The sequence below is a fragment of the Metopolophium dirhodum genome, chromosome 1 (genome assembly GCF_019925205.1).
Source record: "Metopolophium dirhodum isolate CAU chromosome 1, ASM1992520v1, whole genome shotgun sequence".
NCBI lineage: Eukaryota > Metazoa > Arthropoda > Insecta > Hemiptera > Aphididae > Metopolophium > Metopolophium dirhodum.
Window position 1 is genome coordinate 126,035,702 of NC_083560.1, and position 16,609 is coordinate 126,052,310.

A 16,609-nucleotide genomic window follows, 5' to 3' on the forward strand; every position below is an offset into this window, starting at 1 on the left:
CCCACAACAAACATAATCATATTATACCACTGTTGTAATGGATGTATTGAATTTTAAAAAGCAATTATAATTTATAATTTTGTAATTTTTACGTACGATTAGATAATTTTTTAACTTGGAATCTAGGACAAAATGTATACAGCAATAATTATTTATAAAATATAAATTTTATTGATAATAACTAAAAATAAAACCTTTATACTGCCTTTGGGCCTTTGGGCTTTGTCAGCAATATTATTATTAATATTATTGATTTCTCTGTTAAACCCACGCGTAATATAGACAAAACGTATTCATGTAAGATTATGATAATTAAGATTATGAGTTTTGATTAATTTTAGAGTAATATTACTAATATTACATAAATTATAGAAAATAATATTTTTAAGGGTTTGAAAAATCTGTTTTATATTTTATTATTGTATTTTGACTTAGGTAACATAGTTTGTAAATTATATTCAACTTACAAAAAAAGTTGACAAGGGGGTAGGTAACCCCCTCTCTCTACTGTACAGTATTTTTTGAGTATATCGTTGTAATGGTTGTGGTATATTTGAATTCAATGATAAACATAAACCATGCCATAACGAAAAACGATTCTGAGCAAAGACATCATATACAGTACTTGTTGAATAATTTAAATTTAATAATTAAAAAAAATTAGAAAAAATCAATAAATATTTCACGGCTATAAATACCACCATAACTTTCCGGTACTTTTGTTTTTGCTTAAGGTGAAAACTTGTAGGGAATCTTCTATTAAAATTTCTAATGTTTGCTATGGAAATAAAACTTTATGTATTCATATTCTAACTGGAAAATAATTTACCTAATTTGAAAAAAATCTCATAGTTATAAATAGCTCAATAAAAGTCAAAATGGTGACTGGAAAATGCATGGAAAATTTATATTTTAACATTTGATGAAAATATCACAAAATATCATTGTTTTTGAATTAACCGGTGAAAATCCATTAACATAAAAATTTAAAATTAAAACGCTCATTAAAAATTAATGTTAATTTCCGGTACTTTTTTTTATGGTTTAAAGTAGAACTATTTGAGTAAAATTATTTGTGTTAGCTATGGAAAGAAAAACTTTTATGAATTTCTAGCTGAAAAATACATTGAAAATGTACGAGATTTTGATGAATTTTGTCAAAATTTGAACTTAAAATGCATATAAAAAATTATCGTGCCTATTATTTTATCATTGATATTTTTGAACTTCTATTAAAGAAACTTATGAAGAACCTAGCTTGCATTACATTTTCAAGTTCATTTATTAGGGGAAAAAGTTTTGATCGAGAATAATTTTAAAAAAAATTTGAAAATTTGAAAAAATTCTCAAAGCTAAAAATAACTAGAAAATGTTACCATTTATGTAATTAATACATGGAAAATGCTAATATTAATATTTGGTAAAAATTTCAAGTAAAGTGGCTACGTGGCTATTAGTTTTTACGTTACACCAAAAAAAAAAAAATAATCGATTTTTCAAAATTAGTTTTGAGTAAAATAGATGATATTATCGCTTTTTTTTTGTTTTTCCCTTTGCTTTCGAAAACTACTTCTAAACTTTTAAACATCTTAATGACTCAATAGTACCAACTACCTAGGTTTAAAACATATTTATTTAAAACAGTATCTATATTTAAACTTAGAAAACCAGTGAATTTTTACTACTACAAATGTTTATGACAGACAAAAAAAAATAACACACATCATTGTAAATAGTAAATACATTACATTCATTCGCTCCGCTCAGAATCTAAAAATACAATTTAATTCCAAGGATTATATTGTTTTAAGACAATATTTAGACAAATGGATAATATACCAAATCCTCAAAAATAATTTCTATAATTTTTGTAAACAATTTTTCGTGAATGCGTTTCGTCTAAGTCACACGTGAGTGAGAGAGATAACATAATATATTGCACTTAAATCCTCATAATAATATTTTTAACTAAAGCCTAAAGGTAGTATATCAGTATAATATAATGATTGTTTTATTGTATTCGATTCTGAGCGGAGATCCGGTTCAATCTACTCAACTATATAGCTTGGTATCAATGTTATTAGTGTTATAATATAAATAATATGTATTCAAAGTTTCAGTATATTGTTTAACAATACCTACGACATAAGAGAAAATGTAGGAATAAATATGATATAGTGTGCACAGTGAACATCGGCTATTGGCAAAATGCAATGAAATATTGAATGGTTATGACTAAGACTAATGACTAAAGGCGCTTTACACTGTCTACTTATTCCGTGTAAACCATACATGTCGGGTACTAAGGTACATCCTAACTAATAGTTTTCACGAACATATATTTTCAAAGTGCTACAATAAAGAAAATACTTGAAAATATTCAATGATTCCAACGTGGGTTAGATGGTTATAAAAATGTGGTTATTAGTAAGGGCGTCCAAAGGAATTTGTCAAGGGGAGGGCAAAATATTTTCCTTTTTAAATTTTTGTCTCACTATCCTATTAGTTATAAAGTATTTTTGTGACATATTTTCTTTCATATAGACAAGGAATGTAAAAATATTTATGAATTATACGTAGATAGTAAGTTAAAACTTAATCTTACAGCATTAATTTCAATTGATTGATATGTAATTTTAAATTATCAAACACATTTTTTTTTAATAAATAAAATGTTACCGTTGATTTTATAACTATAGGTAATTTATAAAATTAAATATTTCTAGCTTATTCCATTGATACCACAAACTTGAAAAGTTGAAACTATTGTAGGTAAGGCATCTATGAGCATTTAATTTTTTTATCAAAAAACTTTGCGGCATTGCACTTGGTCCAACCACTACATCTTATAATCTATAAAAGCAATAACGACGTTCATAATCGAGTGTAATAAAAATCACTCTGTAAAAAATAAAAAAATGTATTTATTTTTAATTTAAAAAAAAGTTTTTTTGCGATATTTTATATTACAACGGTAATAATATTGAGGTTGCGATTACGATGCTCTTTGCATTGTTTTCCAAATCTAGCTCCGCGATGCTCGTTTTATAACATACTTACATGAATTTTTTGACAATTTTAAATTTTAAGGTCATTTTTTGCATTTAAAGATTTTTGGAGCATTTTGAAGTTTTTTCCAAATTTAAACTTTAAATTGTATTTTAAAATTTTCTCATGTTTTTACATGAATTTTATAATAAATGTATAATAATATAAAGTCTAAACTTATAGGTATTGAAAAAAAAAATTATTAATTTTCAAACTAAATAAGTAGTAAGTCCAAATGATGTTCTGTCTGTTAAACTTTTATACAATCATTTAAAAGCTTACAATGTATATTATAATTTATACCAAATTTATTTTAGTATTTATATCTTTAATATTAAAAATAAAAAAAATTTAGTGCACTATTTAAAAATTTAAAATTGTTAGGGCATTTTTAAGTTTTTTTTAGAACATTATAATCATCAATAATATCTATGATAGTCAACCCAGAAAAATCTAAGGGGGGACAACTGCCCCTACTTGCCTCCCCCCCAGCGGACGCCCTTAGTTATTATTGATTAGTGAAATCGCTTTACCTAAACAATATTATTTAGTTTGGTAAATAATGAGAATATTTTGAACACGGACTACATGGTTTACACAGACACGGACGCATTGTAATAGCCTTTTAATGATATTACGATTAATTACATTGAAACTTCCATATTATTACGAAGTCTCGTGAGTCATGGAGCATAAAATTATTCGTATTATAGAGAATTTTGTTAGAGGATGCTTCACAGATATTGGTTGTTTCCGTCTTACAAGTGCGTAACATAGCAAATTTACGCTAAGCAGATCACGTTTAACTCAGTTAAATTAAAAATTATAGTGAATCGACCTATTATGAAACTTGATGGTAAGAACATTATGTGGATTTTTCACGATTATTCAGTTTTTAAGTGAGTTATGAGCATTTTTAATGTACGCTATGTCAAATATATTATATACACATAACTTTCTAAAAAATTGAATCATTGTAAAAAAACTCACATAAAAACTAGTTTAGAAACACAGATAATTTTCTTACCAGCAAGTATTATAATAGGTCGATTCACTCTAGTTTTTAAACTAACGGAGCTAAACGTGATCTGCTAAGCGTAAATTTTCTATGTTACGCACTTGTAAATCTGATTCAACAAACGGTCGTGTAGCGTCCTCTTAATAAAGTGTCTGGTGCCAGTTTTTCAAATTTTCCGCAATTCTATAAAATTTGAAAATAAAAATTTATATTTTAGTTGCCACCTTAATTATAATACTTTTTCACTAATATACTACCCGATACCTATTTAGGGGAGAGGGGTTGATATTATAGTGTATTATTATATGTTTATAACTATTATTTGATTTGTAATTTATTAATTATTTTAATTTTTAGTTTGATTTTCAGACCCTCCAATAGTTAGTTCAGTTTAGTTCCAGATTCATAATTCAAAGTTCAAACAGTTCGTTTCAACTGTCACTCATTTTTAAGTGGTAGGTATACAGACTAGTGTCAATTAGAAATTGTATTTAATTAAATGAGAAAAAGGACCGATAATATGCAGGGCATTTGTTTAATTTTTTCATACTATACCGTCTGTCGGTGGTAGCTATATAATAAGCTCTTGTACCTAGTCGTTTCATATAAGTATTTATGAATATCTATATTATTTATAAAATTAATTGCGGCTATAGAAAAGTTTTCTATAAAGGTACCTAATTTCGTATAGCTACGCCACAGATAACAAATAGGCACTGATTTGTTAATTCTGATCACGGCATCACTTGTATGTTACTTTCAACTTAAAAAGTATATTTTAAGTATATTAAATTCAACTTTTGAATTGTTCAATTATCATTTTTCTAAAAACTTTATTAAAATAACTCGGAACTTCTTTAATAATCCTGCGTGTGTAAAACACTTAACATAGAAGTACTATTATGAATAGGTAGGTTAGTTAAGTAGATTGTTTTTTATAGTATATATTATATATTACAATTTACAACATCACTACATAGGTAGCTATATAATAATTTCATGATCAAATCATCATTGCTAAGTTACTCAAACATTTTGTGTACTCACCTACACCCTAGTTATCGTAAAACACGAAGTAGATACCTATAATTGTATATAGATGCGTTTGTTGTCATCAACATAATAATATAGTATACACATTAATACTTACCTATATTCCGCAAAGTTGTTACGATGGCAACCGCGCTTGTGACCAAACATACATTTGGACATTTGGTTGTTTTACGTTACCAATTTATTATTCGTATCTCCACAGTGGTTGTATACATACGTAATTTAATTAGCAGCTGTGATATGAACTACACAATATATATTATTTTTGTTTATTTTTGTTTGTTCCTTTGATTATGATTACAATGAGCATACAAATCATAAAATTTATCAAATAATCAAATAGGTATTTATATATTATTTGTTTTACATTACCTAGTGAAAAACACATAATGTCGTAATTGTCATTTCTATATTTTAAGATTTTATTTGTATTACATTAAAATATATTTGGTAAAATATTTTTTTAATTTTTTTTTAACTATAAAATATTACAATCTATACACTAATGGTACAATAAGTATGAGCGTTAATAGCATAATAAAAATACATATTAATTTGTTGAAGAAACCATCCAGCGACAGTACTTCGGTGGTAAAATATAACAAACTGAAAATATGTCATCAAAGAAGAAGACCAATACATTGTCAAAGGTTAATAACGAACAATCAATGGAACAAGGCACTTCAATTGACTTAAAACATTTTGATAATGGTTAGATTTGTATTTTATTATTTTATGAAACTATAATATTATAGGTACCTACAATGTATTTTAAGAAAATAATATTCTAAGATTTAAAATGTTTAAAATCAACAGATCCAGCAGAAATACTCAAGAATGATTTAAAAATTGTGTTCATACCTAAAACATTACATGAACATTTAGAATGTGTCGTAGGAAAACACGTTTTTATAGATAAACCATGGACCAAGATATCTCGTAAAAAAATTATTGATAATTTGCAGTCGCAAAATATGGACTCATGTTTTTGGACATTTCAAAAGGAAATTGAAGTAAAAACAAATTATTCATTTTGCACATACCAAAAATATTGCCATGTTTTTATTCAAATGTAATTGTTTTTTTTTATTTTTTTTTATCAGGGTATTACAAATGATTATGTTTTATTTGGATATAAACCCTTTAGTAGTACAGATGAGGAATTTCTAATATGCACCACGGATAAAGCGAAACAGTGTATCGAAGAAACACAAATACAAAATATAGGAGGTGAACTTAAAAAAAAAGTTGAGCGGTCAATGTGTCGTGTACCGGGTCCTTGGGACTCCAAAAGCAGCGACAAAGATATCGAAGAAATAAAATCAGTACAAACACGTGAAAAGGTTTAATTATTTGTTTATGTATTATAAGTTTTATTAAATAAATTCTGTGATAAAACCATACAATATGTAAATTAATTTTTATCTCTGTGGGGGGCCAGGATTAGTTTGAAACTAGTACATATTAAAATATAACCTAAACGAATAGTATACAGATATTGTATAAGTACACTATTAAAGCTACTTACCCAATTAACTTGGTAGATTTTATTAGATGATTTTAATATTTATTATATTATATGCACATATATTTCAAGTTTCAACATTTGTATATGTTTAGGTTAATGAGTATTCATAACTAATGATAAATAATAAACAAATTATAAATGAACAGATAACATACAAATGGAAACTTCCAGCTGGGAGACTTCAAGCAGAAGCAGAATTTGAGGACTCGAATTCAAAATCCATAAAAAATGATTATGTAAAATTAGAACCACGGCCAAAAGAAATCTTCAAAAGTAGTGATGCTTTAACAATGGAATCGAGTGTTCAAGTAGGTATATTTCATATAATTAATATTTCATTAAATAATATTAATAGTAAATATTTTCAACGTTAAATAAATTATTGCTCATTTTTTAGGCTGTCAGAAAAATGATCAACACAGAAATGCAGACAATTCCAAGAATTAAATATAATAAATGTATTCAATCGGTTGCCGTGGAAGAGGAAATGTTTCAGTTACAACCTTTAAATATATCAGAAAAATCTCTTGACGATTTTTTAAACAAACATGTCCCTAAGTAAATATTTTAATCTATATAACAATTACATTTTACACAAATTATCAATTAACCCTTAATGTTATAATGTTTAGTGTAATTTGTATTTATTATTATATCATAACGATACTGCTAGCAAATAAATAATCAAGTACTTATCTATTGAATTATTTAAATTATACATTACAGCCACGTATCTGGTAACATATATACATACCTATAATACGTCTTATATATATAGTATATATATACAGGTTTTCTAAACTTTGTGTGTTAAAAATGGTGTGGATCGTGTAAGAACTCATAGATATACTCTCTTCACACTTGTAGATTATATTATACCTCCATAATTGTTGTCACACGACATTTATTATTAAAGTCGCATTACTGTGTCATGCAGATAACAGTTAAAATTCCTTAATTTAAAAAACTAATACATTTTTTACAAATATAGTTATAGAATATATATTGAACATTTCAGAATATAAGTTATAATATTATATTGTTTTAAATTAAGCTTAGTGAATCAGTTGCACTACAACGAGTTATATGATTTATACCGTGATGACTATAAACTGTTAAAAAATGAAAATGAAAATGAAATCGAACAAACATCCAAAGTTATAAAACTTCTACCTAGATATCAGAATGAGGTATCCAAAAAAAGATACGTATCTTGTCATGCTTGGCATCCTACGATAGTGGGTAAAATAATCATATGTTGAGGAGATTTCATAGATAAAATAAATGTATAATTTTATAGGTATTTTCGCAGTATCTTACACGATAAATAGTAATGAGTTATATAAAACTGTGGATTTGGAAACGTCTGATGAAGAAATTACTAAGTCAACGGTTAAAGACGAAAAATACGGTATATCCTACAGTGATATCTACACAGACTCTCCGAGTAACCGGCCAGAAACTAAACTTTTAGACGAGAATTACAAAGAAAAGATAATTTCTCTGTTAAACAAAGAATTTGTGCAGGTAAATTAATATGTAATTAAAATAAATATAATATTGAACGTTGAGTATGTTAACTTGAAGAGGATGAGGATAATACAACTGACCGAGGACGAAAAAATTAACCAACAATATAGCCATGACATTAATAGACAGTTGCGAAACTCTTTAATTTATGTTTCTCACGAACAAACTTCCATCTACAAAGATCTTCCACTTGTAAAATCAGGTAGGTATGCGTTTTTTACTTAAACGTCAGTCTAAAATCAACAATATTACCAATGATATGAAAAAAATAGATTATTTTTTATTTTCATAATTAGATAACAGAGCTTTGATTGACGAGAATATAATTATCAAAGAAACTCAGAGTGAAATAACGAGTATTTGTGCCCTGCCAAGTATAGATCAACAGTATCAATTAAACTTGAATAACGAGTTTTCCATAGATGAAAATGAATATGAAGTACAAAACAAAGAAATTGATGACACTAATAAATCTGTAAATATTACGAGTGACAAAAATGAAGGTGAAAACTGGATGGACGTGATAGATCACCATGATTCTGACACAGAAAGCTTTTATAATATTTGGGGAGATGATGAAGAATGGTTACACGATAACAAACTAAGGAATGCTGTTAGAAATATTCATAGGTAATAACTTCCTTCAAGTTTTTTAAATTAATGTAAAAATATTAATTTTTTTTTTTGTTTTTTTTTTTAACAGGAAATTTAATAAGCAATATGATCGAGAAGCAAGAGAAGAAAAATTGTTTAGACTCTTGAAGTCTCAAGCCAAGTACAATGAAAAAAAAAATAAGTAAATTTTCTTAAAATTATATTATTATAATTTATAATTAGGCAAATATATTCATGATTGACGAATGCTGTATTATTTTATTTTTTCATCTAAAATACAGAATCGATGATATGGAGAAAGAGAGAATGAAATTAACCAAAGACATGTTTGAAGCTGGAGATATGTACCAAAAATTAAAGTATCAATCAGAATATAAAACTAAAAAGCGAAGAAAATCTTCGTCAAAACATAAATCACTGAAAAATGATGAAGTACCAAAGATTAAACGTGAAAATACAACAGTAACGGATGAACAAAATAACTCTGTCATCATTTGGTCAGTTAGTGATAATATTTATCCAAAGGTATTTAATATTCAGTAGTACCTATACTATATAATAATTAATAATTAATATAAATATATATTAAACTGTTCATAAAATTAATAATTAATTACAAACATATAAAAAAAAATGAATTTTTAGTTAAGGTTGGAGAGTGCCGAAGAAGTGCGTTGTGTTGAATTTAATCCTAGACACGGTAACACTGTTGTAGGAGGGTTAACAAATGGGCAGATTTGCATATGGGACATTGAAGGAAAATTGGAGATGCCAGGTTCAAATAATTTGAACATGTCAGAAAAAGAAAAAAAACATCATGAACATTTAGTAAAATTATAAATATTATATAGTTGGATGTTATTATCATACAAGCTACCTACAAAATCTAAAATAAAAATGTTTACAGTGGGCGCACATGAAATGGTCGTTGGACGTTAAGTTTGAAACTAGAATCAAATCAGCAGCAGTAAGTGCAATTTTGGAATCTCATTTATCAACTGTGACTGCAATCCAATGGATTCATCCGATGAATAAAGTTAGTCGATTTAGATAAGTATTAGTAGTTAGTACATATTTAACAAACCAGATCCACATGTATTGTAAAAAATCAATAAAATAATAATGTTTATGAAGTTGGCTCCCCGACAGTGTCCAATCGTCATCAGACCAATTTCAACATTTAGTAACCTTTTAGTAACTAATTGTAACCGACATAAAACAATTTTTAACCAAACCGCTTCGCCGAGAAAACTCAATTTCCATTTCGGGAATCTGACTTCACACAGCTACCCCAACTTTGTTCTATCGAATCCGGACCTATCCCCAAATTTAGTAACCTTTTAGACTTTAGTAACTTATTGTAACCGAAATCAAACAATTTGTAACCAAACAGTTTCCGAGAAAACTCAATTTCCATTTCAGAGGGCTAAATTCACGCAGCCCCCCCCTACCCCGAAATGGAAATTGAGTTTTCTCGACGAAGTGGTTTGGTTATAAATTGTTTGATGTCGGTTACAATTAGTTACTAAAAGGTTACTAAATGTTGAAATTGGTCTGATGTCGATTGTACATAGTCGGGGGACCAACTTCATAAACGTAAAATAATATCGAATTAAACCTAGTCAGGTAGCAATAATTGTATATCTTATAAAAGTTGTCTTATAAACTTACATGAAAAATATTATTGACATTTTTTCGCATTAAAATCAAATCATAAAATAAATTGGGTCTATTTGGGTCACATATAATACAGAATATAGTTATTGCTGTGGAATTTTATTTTTTTTTAAATTAAGTAATTTATTAAGAATAAATCCCACTGGCTACTATTCTTTTTTATTCCACACTAGCTATTGTAGTGGTTCAGGTAATTACAAGTTAATAGCTTATATTAGTGTTGATACATTATTTAATCCAGAAATATGTGTTTGTTTATTTGTATTTATAATGGTTGTATAAATCAAGATTAAACAAAAAATAACAAATGTATAAAGTAGTTATTATTACAATATTAGTTATGTACAAACTTAGTTTTAACATATTATTTTATTTTTTAATGAACTGGAAATGGCTAAATTATTATAATTGATTCTTTAATTAGTTAAGTTATTAATAAGTTAACTAGAATATTAACTAACTAATTATCTTCAATAGTTAATAAAAATTACTTAGTAAAATTATTTTTTTAAGTAACGTATATCTTTAGTAATTTAACAAATTCGGTAGGAACTATTTATTATATTATACCTGTGCATATCATTTCCTACTAGTTATTCCCTAATACTTTTTATTTATTTATTAAGAATTAGTTTTTTTTAAATATTAAAAGCTAATAAAAACACAAATTTTATTAGTTATACATAAACAAAATGATTTGGGTACCTGATTGATTTCTTTTTTTATGCCTTAATCCTATAATAATTATAATATTTTACTATAATGTTTCAGTATATTATTCAAAGTAGGTATACTATAGTAGTAATATGATTCGTGATTTTATTATTTTGTTTTTCAGATAACATCATTGGGAAAATTTATAAGTGTTCAAGAAGGAGAATTTTCAGATCAATTTTTTTCTGCTTCTATGGACGGCACTATAAAACTTTGGGATTTGAATTCGAAACCGATGCCAAGAAACATTAAAAAAAGTATAAATAACACTGGTTTGGAGCACCCAGAGAAGTTGAACAACTATAAATCACCATTGAGCATTTACAACAACCGTCTAAAGCCTTCGTATACGGTTAGAACATTAATTGTAATTAAACAACAGTTTATATTAAGTAAATAATTACTATACGTCTTGTCTCTTGATACTAAAGAGTAAAGGTTATAAAATATGAGTTGAAGTTTTCATTGTATTTGTTGATAGTAACTAATTTGGTAAGAATTGGAAACTTGGGTAGGATATAGGTAGCTATGAACGAGACATTGATGTGCCTTAACTTTTAAGCATTCTCTGGTTTTATATTTGTTTCTCCGCTTGCCCACCAAGTCAGACATAACAGGATATTACCAATAGTCGAACTGTATTAGTTAATAGGACGTGATTTTCGTAGGTAATTAAATTAGTCAATAATTGTTTTCAGTTAGATTTTGAATATTATATTATGAACCAATAATTTACGGCCTTTTTATTATTTCAATCACCAAAAATGTTTTTAATATGGCTATGAGTCGTTATTTTCTGTAAATCAAAACTGCAGGTAAAGTTATTATTTCTTTCATATTAATTAATTAAAATATAAAAAATACAAAATTATAAAAATTATTATATTATATCTAGGTAGGTGTTAGTATCCTAGCTAGGATATAGTATCTACACGCACATTTTTTCCTCGGTATTAATTAAAAAATAGTTATTGATGTTTGACTAAATAGTCGTGTTGTACAGTTGTATTATATAACTAAACTACTCGTATAAGATCTATTTCAATTTTAAACTAATAGTTAATACTATATATACAATGATATTACGATATTTGGGTGTAATGTATATAAGTTAATAAGTATTGTAGATCATAATCAAAGAACCAGAAAAGACAATACACAGCCCCATAACAGCGCTGTCTTTTGAGATACCTTTAATGCAGTATAATTATAAGTCCGATCAACCATTAAGTATTGGAAAACGACAGTTTGAATATGGTAAACGTTAAAATTATTATAACAAAATAAACTATTAAAATATAGAAATTATCGTTATATATGTCTTATTACTATAGTGCCGGCAAAATCAAATGATCCAAACCGTATCTTGGTCGTTGGTAATATTATGGGTCAAATCGGAGTGGTCACATGGCATGGTTATGATACATACCAGCAGGGTCGAAATAGTGAAGGTGTGAAGCAATATAATGTATGGTTACAACTTAAATATTAAACTTATAAATTTACAGAGTGCAAAAATATTTGGTGGGGACAAGTGCACGATGGACCGATCAACTACATTAAGAGAAATGTTTTTTACCCAGATATTCATTTAGTATGTGGTGGACACGTTGTATCTATTTGGAGTTTGAACTACAAAGTAAATTTAGAAAAGTGTCAATAGAATTCTAATATAATATATTTAATATAATAACCAAGGCTAGGCATAAACGAGTTAAAAGTTAAATTTAAGTTAATTTTCGCCCGAAGAATGTTAGATGTTAGAACTTTGACAAAATATGTCAAAAAAAAATTGCAAATTATTTTGAGTTAGATATTCATAAACTATTTTCTAATTATATATAAAATTATAGAATTTAATAAAAGATCCCACCTAAGTTATCTTATTTTAAACAAAAAAAAAAGTTTCGTTTAAAGGAAAATCAAACTAATTTTTTACGAGCGTTAGAAATTTAATTTTTTTCGACATTGAATTTTCAGCCCCAAATTAATGAATTTTCATCGAATAATTTCCTTATTTTATTGTTATTAAAAAGCAAATAACTGTAGGTAAATACTTGATATTTTCATCAAACGTTTATTTTAAATGCACGATAAGATTTTCAAAATATTTTTCTTGCAGCTCTTTATAAAACTTTTTTTTCTATAAATAGCAATTCAAATTTTTCATTTAGTCAAAAATATTGAGCATTTAATGGATACGAGGTTCCTCATAAGTTGTTATAACAACAGTTAAAAAATATTGAATCGATATCTTTTTTTATAAATATTCAAAGTTTAAAATTTGTCAACATTTCACAAATTTATTAAATTTTCAGATTTTACAACTAAGGATTAAAAATTTAATGCAAGGTATCTCAAGTGATTCACACTGTTACCAAAAAATCTAAAATAATATTATATAAATACAGTTTTTATTTTTATTGTTTTTAAAAGTTCAAATTTGGATGAAATTAGATATTTTAACGAAGAATAACGATTTTAGTTATTATTTTGTAATTTAAAAATATTATTATAATATAGGCTAGCTGGCAGACAGACGGTATCCGCTCAGAATTGATTTCGTTTACATAATGATATTTTATTATTAAATTAAAATGTAAAACCATCCATTACAGTGACACACTTATAACTTACTATACAGCGGTATCCACCTTTTTGTATAATATACATTATACTATATGTTATAATATGATAACGATGAAAAACAGTACTTAATATTTTTATATTTATTAAAGAAAATATGCAATAGTAGATATTATGAACAAAACAAATATACAAAATAAACAAAATACATGTTCATACATACACTATTATTATAGTGGTAAAGCAAACAAGATTGAACTAATCCTATTTTTTTCCGTTAACGTAGTATAAAAAATAATGTGCACATTAATTTAACTTATAGCCCATGTAATAGCTCGTATCATTACTGGCTTATTAACTAATGATATTTATTTTAAAAAAACGGAATTATAAAAATAAATTAAAACTACAAGTTTACTTTAGGGTGGTCCAGTTTGGTGGAAGCGTTTCAATGATCTAACAAACAGCGTTTTATGGTCTACCACTCATCCCGCGGAATTTCGAGTGTCCTTCAACACTGATGGGGTCTTACAATTTTGGAATTTCATGAAACACACTCACCAACCTTACTATACAACGGATATTTTCCTTAGTGATGGGCTAATAACAAGTAAACATTTTAAAATGATGAATACTATTATAAAAAAAAATATAAATAATAATATTAATCATAACTTAACATTGCACGTTGCTGTAATATGTAATACACTTGCAGCTTTATCAGCCCCGTATTCACCAATACATTTCATCGGTACCGAACAGTTAATATTTACTGAAGGTATGCATGAAGTAATGAATTATAAGAAAAACGAATTGATCAGTTTTTCGGATTCCACTGGGGCAATAATAATGATCACCACAGATGTTCCGGTAATGGAACCAAATACAGTCGAGGAGGTTGGACGAGTATTTGAGAAGGAGGTGATTTGGAGAAAAGAATTGGATGCATGGAACAGTAAGTATAAAGAAGAATTTAGATCCATGAGAGAAAACGATGTGTGCAGTCAAGATTACAGGGAAAATAAATCACATGTAGCGAATTCGGTTCATAGCGATAACCCCCAACCAACGTTTTCACAGGAACAAACAAAGAGAAAGATTTGGGATGAAACTTTCAAGTAAATAATTAATAAATAACTTTTTATACAAATCTAAAACTAACATTGGTTTTGAATACGAATAATTTCAGTTGGTGTTTTAGTCGTAAAGGACCACAAACGCGTTTAGGTAAAATGAGAGATAAATATTTACAACGGGAAAAACTACATATAATTGAGGCCATGATGAAAAAAAAGAATGTTGATCAAAAACAATTAGAAGAATATTTCAAAGGAGTAGAGGAAAACAAGTATAACAAAGATGATATTACAAATATGAAATTCGAAGCTGATGAATCCTACAGAGACATTGTCAACAAAATATTAGCTACTGAAAATACAGAGGAACATGTATAATTGTGGTTTTTAAATTAACTATACTTTAACTTAACTAAATCGTAATAAAAAAATATTTACTTACAGATGTTAGATGCCGATTCAAAAAGTAATGAGTCAGTTGACATGAAAAAAACAGTTGAAACAATTCAACAACTATTGGTAACTGACATTGCAGTTGAAAAAGAAAAGTTAAGTAATTACATAAAAAATAACCCATATAAAGCTGACCAAGAAGACTGGGCTCAAGTAATCGAATTTGCAGAAAAGAACGTTAGGGAAATATTAAATGACCCAACTCTCCTAAAAAGTCCAGCATTGCGGTAATTTATTGACCATAAATAAGAAAATACTAAATTAATATCAAGATTAATTTATATTAATATTACCTATACTACCCACCTATGTTAACCATAATTTTTTTTTTTATATAAAGTATGACGCGCCGGGAATTGGCGAAAAAATACATTAATGAAGGTTATAAGATTAAAGAATGGAAGACTCGTAAAGATGAACATGCATACGATCGGTACGAAATGAGAAACAAAAAAATCGACATATTAAGAACTATGTATGGGAAAAGTTATAACCCACAGTGGGACAAGGGCTTGCGACCACAGACAATGAGAGATGCCATCCGGATGCGATTAACCGAGGCAGCGGATGATAACGATGAAAGATTATATGAAAGTTATTTTGAAGGAAAAAGTGGTAACTAAAAAATATACCTAGTATACAAAATAAATTATACTTAATCACCTATTCACATAAAATATTTTTTCATAGGTGGAGACAACAGCTGTTACGCTGATTATTTATCATTAATGGGATCGAGGCCCATGTCCAGTTATCCCGAAGATTATGCAGGCGTCTCCGAAAGAGAGCTATCGATAAACGATGACGACGAAAGCACTAACGCTACTGAATTTGATGGTTCCAACAGAAATAATGATCAAGAAAAAGTAAGAGACCCATATAGCCAACGGGCGTACAATGAATACGACGAGTATCAAGATTTAGAAACACTTGATGAACATGATCAAGAAGATGACGAATAAATTCCAATGACCTCGAACGAATTCAATGAAAATAATAATTTAAGTAATAAGATTTAAAATAATTTTAATATTTTACTTTATGTATATGTAGGCATATATATCTTAAAAAAAATGATCTAATTCACTATTTTATTTTGGAAAAAAATACTTTTGAGTATTTAAATAATTTAGTTGTTTACTTTATAGTTTATACACTCAAACAGTATAATACGGTGTGCTGATTTGTATTTTTATATTAAAAACTTTTTGACAAGTAGCCTTTTATTATTATTATTATTCATTAGGCAACTATTTTAATTTTAATATGATCCCTAAAAAATATTAATATAAAACATAGTTTCAAGATGTG

The 16,609-nt window shown here is 27.1% G+C and overlaps 1 protein-coding gene across 1 annotated transcript; it reads left to right on the forward strand.

The window, feature by feature from the left end:
• Positions 1–5,304: 5,304 nt before the first annotated feature.
• LOC132934600 (uncharacterized) lies at positions 5,305–16,516 on the forward strand. The gene is made up of 24 exons (XM_061000937.1): positions 5,305–5,462; positions 5,684–5,830; positions 5,936–6,132; positions 6,223–6,462; positions 6,794–6,955; positions 7,045–7,205; positions 7,702–7,889; positions 7,948–8,174; positions 8,235–8,379; positions 8,474–8,807; positions 8,881–8,973; positions 9,074–9,317; positions 9,438–9,620; positions 9,700–9,828; positions 11,308–11,535; positions 12,311–12,440; positions 12,518–12,634; positions 12,692–12,822; positions 14,193–14,379; positions 14,485–14,887; positions 14,959–15,217; positions 15,290–15,525; positions 15,639–15,913; positions 15,989–16,516. Exons 2-24 carry the CDS (start codon positions 5,734–5,736, stop codon positions 16,258–16,260), a joined length of 4,638 nt encoding a protein of 1,545 aa, XP_060856920.1. The 5' UTR covers positions 5,305–5,462; positions 5,684–5,733; the 3' UTR covers positions 16,261–16,516.
• The last annotated feature ends 93 nt before the right edge of the window (positions 16,517–16,609 follow it).